The following is a 12,740-nucleotide window of genomic DNA, read 5'->3' as shown; positions in this document are numbered from 1 at the left end:
CCTGTATAGGATTCTGTCTCTTAGATCGCAAGCGGCCGATTTGCTTTTCACTTTGTTGATCTCGAGTCGCCCCTTGGGTAACTCGCCTGTCTCCAAGTAGGAATGAATCGACTTTCTCCAATCTCTGTCCGGATATCTGTCGGCCATGTTGATAGCCACGTCGACGTGCACCTCGGGTATATCTGGTATAGATGGGGTGAGGAGTCTCATGACATGAATACCCTCCACACTTGGGTCTGTGAGCTGGGATGCAATATATGCCAATGCGTCTGAATGTCGATTATCTTTTCTGCATATGTGGCGAAATTTGGGCTGGGGATCTGGTCGATATAGAATTGGGCGAGCTCCCAGTACTTCTGTAAAATCGGGTCGTGGATGGCGTATTTGCCTGTGATTTGTCGGATCACCAACTGCGAGTCACTAGTTATTCTTACATCTTTTAGGCCCATCTCGACGATTAATCTCAGGGCGTGAATCGCATCTTCGTACTCGGTGACGTTGTTTGTCGCCTTAAATTCCAATCTAGACGAATGGACCATTTTTCAACCCTTTGGTGTGGTAAAGACTATCCCAAGTCCCGATCCATCTTTGTTCGACGTTCCATCGACGAATAATTCCCAACGTGATGGGCTACTTGCTTCGAGTAAGTCGGCCGGGTCTTCTCGATCTTCTTCCATTCCGGGTATGTCCTCGACCTCATCTTCGTCGCTTAGTGGAAAATCTGCCAAGAAATCTGCCACTACTTGTGCCTTCACTGCTGTCCACATTTCGTAGAAAACATTGAACTGTTTAATTTGCGCCCCTCATTTGGAGATCCTTCCAGATCGGCCTGCATTGTCCAGTACCACCTCAATAGGTGATTTTGTGAGCACGCGGATCCGATGGGCTTGGAAATACGTCCTTATCTTCAGGGTGGCGAAAGATAGTGCTAGAATCATCTGTTCCATCCTTGTATAATTTTTCTCGGCCGGACTTAATGTTTTGCTGATGAAGTGAACAGGCTTTTCCTCGCTCCCTTCATTTCGAACTAAGACTGCACTGATAGCATATGAAGTTGCTCTGAGGTATAATGTGAGGACCTCCGATGGCTCGGGTCTTTGTAATACTGGAAGACTTGTAAGATGTAGCTTAATATTCTAAAACGCCTCCTCACAGGCGTCCGTCCATTTGAATTTCTCTCCCTTTCAAGAGTGCTAAAGAAATCCTTGCATTTGTCGGACGACCGAGATATGAATCGCCCCAATGCTGCTATACTTCCGTTCTGCTTTTGTACGTCTTTTATTATGGCTGGTGACGACATCTCGAGGATGGCTCTGAATTTCTTGGGATATGCTTCTATCCCCTTTGTAGTGATGATATATCCCAAAAATTTGCCCGATGTGACCCAAAAATCGCATTTGGTCGGGTTAACTTTCATTTTATATTCTCTCATCGTTCGAAAAATTTCCCGTAGGTCTCGGATGTGATTCTTGGCTAGGCGACTTTTTACTAGCATATCGTCGACATAGACCTCAATGGTGTTGTGGATCTGGTCTTCAAACATGTCGCCCACCAACCTCTGATATGTGGCGCCTGCATTCTTCAGCCCAAACGACATCTTGGTGTAGCAGTATAGGCCCCTTGGTGTAAAGAAGGAGGTGTGTTCTTGATCCTCGGGAGCCAGCGGGATCTGGTTATACCCCGCGTATCCGTCCATCAACGTTAGTGCCTCGTACCCCATTATAGATTCCGCAAGTTGGTCGATACTTGGGAGAGGGAAACTGTCCTTCGGACAAGCTTTGTTCAGGTCGCTGAAGTCGATGCAGATTATGACTCCTACGTTTCTCTTTGGTACCACGACCATGTTAGATATCCACTTTGGGTAGTGCAATTTCCTAATTATTCCCGATTCCTGTAACTTCTTAGCTCGTTCTCGACGGTCGCCTGTAATTCTGGTGCGATTCGCCTCATCTTTTGTCGGACTGGCTTGAAGCTTGGGTCGATCCTTAGATGGTGACAACATACCTCCGGATCTATACCCTCCATATCGTGCATGTTCCATGCGAATGCGTCCATGTTTTCTTTTAGCACCGCCACGAGCTGGTTTACTTGTTCGTCCGATAGTAAGGACCCGATCCTTACCACCCTTCGTTCTTCTTCAGTTCCCAAATTAATCTCCCGAGTAGGTTCCACGGCCGAGAAGTTTGGTTTTGATTCCTTCACCGGCGCCGTATCCTTTAATTGCTATGAAGGCTCGTTTCCTTGTGCTTCGTAAGTCATGACCGCCTGCGAAATAACTCTTTCCAGTTCTTCTGCGACTTTGGCTTCTTTAGCATTTTTCTTCTCTCCCCTTTGTCGTGCTTGCCGCTCCTCATTTATCTGGGCATCGACCTGCATGCACTGTCGGGCTGCTTGTGGATCTCCAACGACCTCATCTATCCCCTTGTACGTTGGGAATCGTAGCCTTTGATGATAGGCCGATGCCACTCCTTTGATTCCCGCGATCCATGGTCTTCCGATTATAGCTTCATAGGGCGAGGCGACATCAACCACGCATAATGTGGTTAAAGTATCTAGGTAACCACCTCCATCCGATACCCTTAGAGTTACTTCGCTCTTTGGGATGGTTACGGTCCCATTAAAACCGTAGATATGATATGTCGATGGGACGAGTATATCATCTGACAACTCCATTCTTTTGAACGTATCGTAGAAGAGTACTTCGACTGAGCTCCCACTATCTACTAGTATCCTTCTTACCCCCCATTCCTTAATCAGCAGGGTGATATCCAAGGGATCATTGTGAGCTTGGCCGTTCATCGGGACATCCTGAGCCGAGAAAAAGATGGGTCGCATCATCCAGGATTCCATCGGAAAAGCCTTTGCTACACTGGAAATTTCCTTCCCATTATGATCTCTCTTGTGGATTCTTGACATGATTCCAGGATTCAGATTGTACGCTTGAGTGGCGGAATGGGAAATAGTGTTGACAAACTGCGTGGATCTGTCGATCCGGACCTGATGAACGGGTGGCATCGGGCGCTGCGGTCGTCTGGGCTGGGTGTTGGACGAACTGTCCAGATAACCATCTCTAATAAGGTGTTGCACGATGTCTTTCACTTCTCGACGGTTATTTGTAGAGTGGCCTCGATATTGATGATAATGGAAATATTCCGGGTGATCCCTGGTCTCCTCGAACTGTACCCCTCTTGAAGCTGGGTATATGATGTCACTCCTTTTTTCGACCTCTTTGAAGATTTATTCTAGTGGAGAATTCAAAGGGGTGTATGTTCTCGCCTCGTGCCTCGACCTCTTTCCTTTAGCCACCCATTCCTTCTTCCCATTTCCTCGCGTAGGTGGGCTCGGTCTCTTCTCGGGCCGCCTTTGAACATCGTCCGATGTCGAATCGGGCGCCGCACTAGCCTCTTGCACTCCCCTATCCCTTGACTCTTCCTGAATTTCTTCTAGGGCGATGAAATGTTCTTGCATTTTCCTCATTTCTTTCAATGTTTGTGGTTTTTCAGTGAACATGGCTATCCAGATAGGATCCGACCTCCCAAGTGCGTTTTCGAACCCGAATATCTGCTGGTCGACTGGTACTTTCCAAATTTCTAAACACATATTTCTCCATCTATTGGTCAATGATCTGAGAGGTTCTATGAACCATCGGGCCAAGGTGAATAACCTGTTGACCCTGGGCCGAGGTCTGCTGTTGTGCATCTATGTTTCAAGGAAGGCTTCGACTAGAGTCTCATAAATGTCGACTGTTCCTAGTTCGAGGTTGTAGAACCATTTCCTTGCCTCGCCTTCCAAGCTTGCAAGGAAGAACTTGCACATTACCACCTCATGGTTTTTCCATTGTATTAGGGACATTGTGTACATCTTCAAATGCTCAACTGCGTCTCCCGTGCCGTCGAACCTTGATGGGAAGGTGGGGAGCGTGCACTTAGGTGGGAAGGCCCTTAGTTCTAGCTCTTGGGTGAAAGGGGTCCTGTCGGCCTCGCTTATGACCTCGGAGATCTTATCTTCTTCGCCGGTTCCTGACAACTTCCTTATCTTTTCCTCTAACTCTCTTAGCTTGGCTTCAGTCGCATTGTCGGACCTTGTGTGTTCTCTGTTGATTATTCTTCTCGTGCCTTTCGTCGTCTGTCGATGAATCCTCGGGTGGACCGTATCTTCCGATAGGTGGTGTTGGGGGTGGTCCTGATCGACCGGAATTGCTTGGTCCTACTGCAGGTGGTACCTTCCCGTTTCGTCCTTGGTGTCCTGATGTCCCTCGGCTAGAAGATCCTCTCGACCTCGACCTTAAGTTCCGTAGCTGACAGTTCTCGAACTCTAGAGATAGGTTCCTCTGCTAAAGATCCCTTAAAGCCGTCTCTTGCCTTCTTTGGCTTTCTAGAATTGCGAGCAGTGTTGGATCTGTACTCTCATAGATAGAGTGACCATTTGGATGGCCTAAATGGGCAGGGGGTGGTGTTGTCATCACAGGTGGTGGAGGTGGTACTGTGGGGGGTATCTGAGTCGATGTCGTCGGATCGATTCCGATAGTTGTTTCTCGTCCTAGTTGTAATCTCCTTAGTCGCTCTTGATCTCGCCCGAGGGCTTCTTGATACTCAGCTTGTCGTCTGATGTTTCGTCCCTGAGCATGCAGGATTAATGCTTCCTCATCATCTTCCGTGTCTGACGTGGTAAGTAACTGAGTTTCAAAAGTACGATTCCCTCTACTCTGCCATGCTGATCTCGCCAATTTGCCTTGTTCAGACTCTAAGTGTCTCCTTTTAGACGGGTATCATGCTACGTCACTTTCAAAGTTGCACGACGTCGCTTTCAGTACCACGACTCTGCATTAACTACAATTTGTCTTACATTCCCTAGACTCCAAATCATTAACACCTAATTCTCTGTGGGTAAAAGGTCCAAATTCGTACTTTTATGAGGTCAGCACGCCACGATAAAAACTGGACTAAGACTTATGCACTCCCTTGGAACTACAAAGGGATGTCTTCCCTTGATTCCTTGGATTCCTTCACCGGCGACCAATAATCTCGCCGTGCTGTTGTTTTGGCATTTTCCCCAGCCAACATGGAACCTCAAGCAACTTCAACCATACATCAAAGATGTTATTTGGGAGTTTATGGGTATTCCGTTGTTGAACTCGCAAGACAAAAACTAAGATCAAAATACGAAGACAAGTGCGAAAAATACTATGAAAACGAAGATTAAGACACAAAAACAGACTCGCCTACAAGCAAGACTAGTCGACTGTTCGGGATCGACCTAACTGAAAATGTTTGCTAACAATTCGATCTTAACAACGAAAACTTAACTATCTCAACAGACTTTAAACCAAACGATCATATACAGACTTTCATCGAGCAGAGTTCACCCCATAGCATCAACTAACACGCAAAGTATTTTTAGGAGCTTTTGGATCGTCTCTGTTGGCACATGCAGTCAAGGTATCCAGAGAACTTAGACGTCCCCTTAGTCGGCGCCAGAATGTAGTGGCATAAAACCACACACCACATCCAACGAAGTAGAAGATGATTCAACACAAAGTGAACATACACAACAAATGTATACACAAGGATATACGTGGTTCGGTATGATTACCTACGTCCACGGGGTCAAAGGATGAATGTTATTATTGCTCTTCTTTGATTACAAGTTGTTCTCTCCCTCTCAAGTGGTGAAGCTCTCACAACTCAAGTATGATGACTTGTTCCTCCCTCCTCTCTTAACCTGCCTCTCTCTCTTGACCTGCCCTTATATTTATAGGCCAAGGTCGACATACAACAGAATTACAATGTTGGTCACATTACATCAATTTAGCTGTTCTCTATCGGACCTTCACTGCTCGGCCGACTTTCTGGTTTGACCGATAGTCTTCACCCGAGGCCGAGTCTTAATCGTCTGGTTAACACGATGTCTCCCTTCTTTCTTCTCGTTCCTTTGTTTGACCATCTTCCTTCGTCTGACCGAGTGCTTTCTGATTATTCGCCCGACCTGTCAGAGGATAAGGGTCACGTCACATCCGACTATTGGGCCATCACGTCCGACCCACGTGATACCTCGCTCTTTGTGCCGTTTGGTTCTATTTTGTGCTTCGCCGCTCTTTATTCTTTGGTGTATCACAACTTAGGATCTTGCCACCTATCCTGGTGGATTATCTACACCTACATGAATGATGAAACCACATCAAACCAAACGGATTATTACACCAGACTGTTCATTTATGGGTTCGTGCAGATGGTTCAGTATCGAGAAAATGTTAGATCCTTATCTAGTTCTGGTGGACCATCAAACCAAAACACATGAGTAAGACGAAGTTTTTAAGGATGCGTGTAAGCTATACGTACATATACAAGCACCTAAACATAAGATTGCATAAAACCTGTTCCAAACCGTGAAACAGCATGCACCAAACCAAAATCGATTAACTTTGGGATGTTTTTAATATTGTGAAAACCGTTAGATTGTAATTTGGTTCTGGCGAATCCTCAAACTTAACCAAAAGCCAACGGTTTAAACCATTTAGTGTAATCCCTAGGTTCATTCGTCAATCGTCGTTTGATCTTAATCTAGTTAAATTCTTACGAGAATCACAGGTTCGCACATATTTAGGAGTCTATTAATGAAAAGTTTACTGTTTTCGGTTATAGATGACCGACATTTTCTTTAACTAGACTATTGGATATCGAAAATGATTAACACATCGTGATTTTGTCGGAAAGAATGCACTGTGTGAGAGGATGGTGAGGCCCATTCCTACCCTTTCCCATCCCAATGATAAGAACGCAGAATTATGTCTGTGGGATCCTCTCACGGTGCATTTCTAGGAAAAAATTCCCGGTCAACCTAGAATCACTCATTAGATATTTAAAACCTACGATTATTATTTTTTTCTTTATAATTTCTTCGTCCTTAAATAGATGATTTAGTTTCAATTTTATATTCTAGGGATCCCTTCACACTTTTATTCTCACACTATCTCACACGTTGAGCGTTATTTTTTACAAATAAAAACCAAACAATAACGAATTTGAAGCTAATATGCTGGGATATGTTCCTCTTACAAAGTTCGATTTTTCTACCGAAAATGAGCATATTCCTAGACGTATAACTACACCATCTACTACTTTGAAAATGAGCCGTCGAAAATCAACTGATTTTTAGCCACTGAAATTAAGATCGGTAGATTGTGAGGTTTTATATTTCGAAATGTGCTCATTTTTGGTAGGCATGTAAAACTTGGTAAGAGGAACATGGCCCTAGAATATTAGCTTCAAATCCATTACGGTTTGGTTTTTATTCACAAAAATGACGTCCAATGTGTAAGATAGTGTGAGAATAAAAGTGTGAAGGGATCCTTCCTCTTCTTAAGAAGGGAGAAGAGAAAACTGTTTTTAAGTAATTTTACAATTGTACGACGGATATTGGTAAACTTTATACCACTGAATTTAAAACGCGTAATTAACGAATGTAAACATGACTATCAAATTATATATATTTCTTATACTAACAATAATGAATTAAAATGATAATTTTAGAAATATCCCATTTTTTAATGATATAGGCCACCTATTACTGGGACAATTTAAAAGTCATCATTTTGGGATGATAGGAGTATGTTTTTTTAAATTGTTGTCGGCTTGGAACTGTTTGATAGGGCTTTATTCTTTTTGATCAGGGGCTGTGAGAACAACAGTCAACCCAAAACAACAAAATTCAAAAGACTGGAAGAAATGCAAAGAAATTGGAAAGATATCCACTATTGGTGAATATTATGCCTGCTAACTACCGTTTAAGGTCAACAATACCAAACCGCCATACAGTGTGCAGCCCTAGAACACATGTAAAATAAGTAAATACGCGTAGAGTTATTCATGTAGTTAATGGTAGTTGGCAAAGTTTTCGGATTTGAGACACACAAGCAACCATATTTCTTAGAATACTCAACTAAGTTATGCAAATAATACCATTATATAGAAATTAGAGAAACTATTTAGTTTGCCTATAGATAATTTGGACTAGAAAACAGCTAAAAACGGGCATGCTTCAAGAAAAAAGAAAGAAGAAAAGAAGCTAAAACCGAACACTAAAGTTCATACGAAAATCTAAAATAAATTCTTGTTTACTCTGTGTTCTTTTTGTTTGTTAATATTAATTTTTTCCCGTTACTCAGATAACGTCAGATTCAAATAGAGAACAATCCATTAAGAAGATGTTTGGTTTGATATGAAATTATCAGACAAAAACATCTGTTTGTAACATAAAAGTCTAAAATGAAAAATCAATGCCATGAACAAAAGTTTTGAACAATGGTAAAGTAAAGAGACAATACCGTGGAGTCTCGTGGATCATAAAATCTACTGCAATAAATACTGCTATAGTTCTGAACTTCTGATCATCAAGTAACTTTTTTAGGGTTAACCTATTCAGTATTCATCAAATCAGTTACTACTACAAACTTAATATCAGCAATTACTCCAAAGAAAACCAAACTCACATCATAATTTATAAACCGCGCATTGAAAACCAATAATAATTGATTTTCAACTTTTTTGTTGAGAAACAGCAAGTCATGCACGTACGATCCATGTGAACCCCAAAAGGAACGTACATGCATATATGCACACACCATTACTACTGCTGTATCTAGCTAGTAAACACAACAAATAAATAAATCATGATTTCGTAAAAACACAATTTCTACAACTTAGCAGTGTAAATTTGACTGAATTTAATATGTTTTGATGAGAAAGTTATTATTAGAAAAAAAGCTAAGTAAGTCAGAGAGGTAGATCAGATCATCAAAGGAGTGAGAACAGCTATTATACCCCTCTCTCTCTCTCTCTCCCTCTCTCCCTCATGAAGTTATTTTGCAATTCATTCATTTTGTATATATAGTGAGTCACATGTTCATGGTTATTATCCAGTTCATGAGGAGTAGTAGTACTGAGCAGAAGTAATGGTAGTTTGTTTTTTCTAGAGAAGGAAAGTTGAAGATATCCTTGTATAATCAGTTTAAAAGATAGATCATACAAAAATAGAGGAGCAAAGAAAAGAAAGCAAGCAAGCCATGGGAAGACCTCCTTGTTGTGATAAAGTTGGTATCAAGAAAGGACCTTGGACTCCTGAAGAAGACCTAATTTTAGCATCCTACATCAAAGACCATGGACCAGGGAATTGGAGATCGGTTCCAACTAATACTGGTAAGTATACAATATCCTTACTACTCTCTCTACTTCCAACTTCTTATGAATTTGATTTTATGCATGGTGATCATTAAACTTTTCGTATATATATACTTTAACCTAATTTTTGTTTGTTTGTTTGTTGTCGTCTTATTCTAGGTTTGCTAAGGTGCAGCAAAAGTTGCAGGTTGAGATGGACTAATTACTTAAGACCAGGAATCAAGAGAGGAAATTTCACTGAACTAGAAGAAAAGATGATAATAAGTCTTCAAAGTTTATTGGGCAACAAGTATGTATATTTACAGTTCTCTCATCAGCCCTACTATTTTTTTTGTTTAATTTTGAAATCAGTCAGCACATAATCTGCCATTTTAATAACTTGAGCCTTTCTTTTTTGGGGGGAATTACACAGATGGGCAGCAATAGCTTCATATCTTCCACAAAGAACAGATAATGATATAAAGAACTATTGGAATACACACTTAAAGAAGAAACTGAAGAAGTTTCACTCCATTTTACACCCTCATCATTTGGGATCATCATCGTCATCGGATTCATCAACCAGCTTTCAGTTTTTTAGCAAAGATTATAGTAGTAGTTATGATAGAATAAGAAACTTAGAACATCATCATTTGATCCATCAAAATTCAGCCCTAAATAAGTTCATTAGTAGTCATAGAAGTAGTGTAGGTAGTAGTAATACTAGTAGTACTACCTCAACTATTTCTTATGCTTCAAGCACAGAAAACATTTCAAGACTCTTGGAAGGTTGGGTGAAGACTTCTCCTAATAAGTTGAATACTAGTAGTAGTACTACACTCAAATCAAAGGCTACCCAAACAGAAGAGAAAGTACTACTCGATGGCAACAATAACTCCAAGAACAACAACCACAACACTAGCCATAGTGGTAACAATAACCTTGATGATGACAAGCAACTTGTTAAGAAAGTTGAAGTACAAGAATCCTGCAATGACGATGATGATCTTATCTCAAATGAGGCAGATTACTTTGAATCTCTTTTAACATTTGAAAACATAAGTAATATGGCTTGTTGGGAGCAGAAATCTTCTTCAGATTCGACTACAATTCATGGGTCGACGACATCAGCATCCCCAGAGGAACCTCAAACAACTACCACTACTACAGCGGCTACTGCTCCAATCGAAGATAGGGTTGATTCGATCTCGGAGAGTGATCACCAAGGGTTGATCGAAGATGATCAAAACCAACCACCATTTTCTTTATTAGAGAAGTGGCTCCTGGATGAAGCAACTGGACAAGTTCTTGAGGAAGATCCTATGGAGACCTCTCCAATATTTTGATCATATTTACCATGGTAATGCTCTTCTTCTCCCTCTCCATATGTGCACAAGTTATGCGCAAGAAGAACGTTGGAAATAATTATGTTGTGGCGCGATGATCTACGTAAGGCAAAAAACTGTTTTCAGTTCTGAATTTGTGTTTAAGAACATAGTAATCTCTTACACAAAGTGAATATTGGAAGAATTAAGGTTTATTATATCATGTATTATTCTCTAATAATAAAAATAAATAAGCATGTAGCTAGCTAGCTAGATCAATTTCCTTACTTTTAGTTTGCTTATTTGCATTACATTATTATTATTATTATTGTTTTAGTTTGCTCATTACATTATTTGTTTATTCCTTATAAACTTTTTTTCTTTTTTTGGAGCTCATATAGTTTAATGAACTATCTATTATAGTATGGATGGAAACTAAATTATGTAGTAGTAATTTCCTTCGAATGAGATTCGAATTTGTATTGTTCAACTTCCGAATTTTCGAATTTACTTATATTTAATGAGCATTATTTCGACGTACAGTGCGATGTATATATTTATCATCAAAGTAGAGTCAACCTGATAATGAATGAACATCCAAGTTCTGATCATCAATTGTTTTTCAGGGTTATACATGGAACCCAAGGATTAGTTCTTTTTCTCAATAGGTCTCTTTTTATTTGTTCAGTAATCTGAGGAACTTTAACCTGAAATATGGTTTTTCCACAGTCACTTCCTCGTCAACTTATTTCATATCGCAAACATATTAGCTAGGTCTAGGGTTTGAGTGAAACAATCTAATATTTCTCAATTCAGAACCTTGGATGAAAGATATTTATTCGTTAGTAATATGGGGTTGTGGCTTCACAATCCCAATGAAGTCTTCAAGTCGTTAACCTACAGGGTTTCGTGAAAGACCTAAGGTTAAAGGAGAATCAACTCTAGTCGCAACTAGTATCACATAGGAGGTGTGGGGATTAGGTTTCCCAGTTGCTAGAGTTCTCCTTTATATAGTCTTCAAAATCAGGGTTTGCAATCAATGCTACCTTGGTAACAAAGCATTCAATATTCACAGTTAGATGAAAACCTGATTAAACTCAAGCTAATATCTTTCAACCGTTAGATTGAACTTACCTTGTTACACAAAAATGAAAAGTGACTTCATTTAGATATGAGTAACCGTACCTAAACATGTGCACCTTGTTGGCTCAACAATATTTAACCGAAGTTATCCATATGAACACTTTCATATCAACCTTATTCTTCTTAACCACAACTAGTTTCAAATGACTCAAATGAAACTAGTTATAGAGTTGTTCAATTGTTTATATTATCGTAGAAGTATACAAGACACAATTGAAGCAAAATCGATTTTGATTCACTCGAATCAAGTTATGAACATTATAACCACGGTTTGCAAAAGATTGCATCCCTTATTATATAAATGTATTAGTTCATGAACAAACCGATTTTAGAACTTAACCCACTCAAGTATGCAAACGGGTACGCAGACGTAAGTAGCCGGACTTGGACTGTATCCGACAGTATGCGAACGGGTACGCACACTATCACACATCCAAAACAACAGTTGAATTAGTACACGTACGGGTACGCATACAATAGTCCCCGAACTTCAACTGAGTTCGCCAGTACGCATACCAAGGCTCCCGGACTTTACCTGACCTTCCCAGTACGCATACGGGTATGCATACTATACCGATCTTGGATCAAGATATATGCAAGTACGCATACTATGTCTATAATCCAATTATGGTTAAGTGTTCTAAACTCTATTTCAATCATTGAAATTTTCTTAGAGGATGACAATAGTTGTTTTTCACTAACTATTAGCATCAAAGCGATTTTCAAGTTATTGAAATAATGAATACGAAATTCCGAGTCTACATCAAATGATTGTATCACATAAATCATGTAAGATGTTACCAGGCGCTTTTCATATGATCATCTTTTGACTTTCGTCAAGAATATAAGATGAACTTGGTTAAAGCGAAATATTACCAACACATATTTCGATAAATATGTAAGTGAGTTAAACTCAGCTCGAAATATCAAATGTGTATAATCGAATACTATATAGTAATACGACTTTTGTCTCAAGAAGGAAGATAGAGTAGAAATAGACTTTCTGAGTGATAGATGAGTTTCAGTCTCCACATACCTTTTATTGATGAAGTTCCACAAAGCTCTCCTTAGTAGTTCTTCGTCTTCAATCGATGAACGTCGTGAAGTATAAATCTCA

At 40.3% G+C, this 12,740-nt stretch overlaps 1 protein-coding gene across 1 annotated transcript; it reads left to right on the top strand.

Moving 5' to 3' along the window:
• Window positions 1-8,813: 8,813 nt before the first annotated feature.
• On the top strand, window positions 8,814-10,749 carry LOC113309360 (transcription factor MYB30-like). Its single transcript, XM_026557778.1, has 3 exons — window positions 8,814-9,194; window positions 9,336-9,465; window positions 9,589-10,749. Exons 1-3 carry the CDS (start codon window positions 9,062-9,064, stop codon window positions 10,499-10,501), a joined length of 1,176 nt encoding a protein of 391 aa, XP_026413563.1. The 5' UTR covers window positions 8,814-9,061; the 3' UTR covers window positions 10,502-10,749.
• The last annotated feature ends 1,991 nt before the right edge of the window (window positions 10,750-12,740 follow it).

Source organism: Papaver somniferum, chromosome 9 (assembly GCF_003573695.1).
Source record: "Papaver somniferum cultivar HN1 chromosome 9, ASM357369v1, whole genome shotgun sequence".
NCBI lineage: Eukaryota > Viridiplantae > Streptophyta > Magnoliopsida > Ranunculales > Papaveraceae > Papaver > Papaver somniferum.
Note: the sequence above shows the minus strand (reverse complement) of the source record. Positions and strands in the feature narration are given on the sequence as shown.

What these genes read in the sequence shown, in the direction of transcription:
- LOC113309360 (XM_026557778.1), top strand. Translation starts at nt 9,062, where the DNA reads ATGGGAAGACCTCCTTGTTGTGATAAAGTTGGTATCAAGAAAGGACCT. An exon ending in ATCGGTTCCAACTAATACTG is followed by an intron (nt 9,195 to 9,335) that starts GTAAGTATACAA and finishes GTCTTATTCTAG; the next exon opens with GTTTGCTAAGGTGCAGCAAA. An exon ending in CAAAGTTTATTGGGCAACAA is followed by an intron (nt 9,466 to 9,588) that starts GTATGTATATTT and finishes GGAATTACACAG; the next exon opens with ATGGGCAGCAATAGCTTCAT.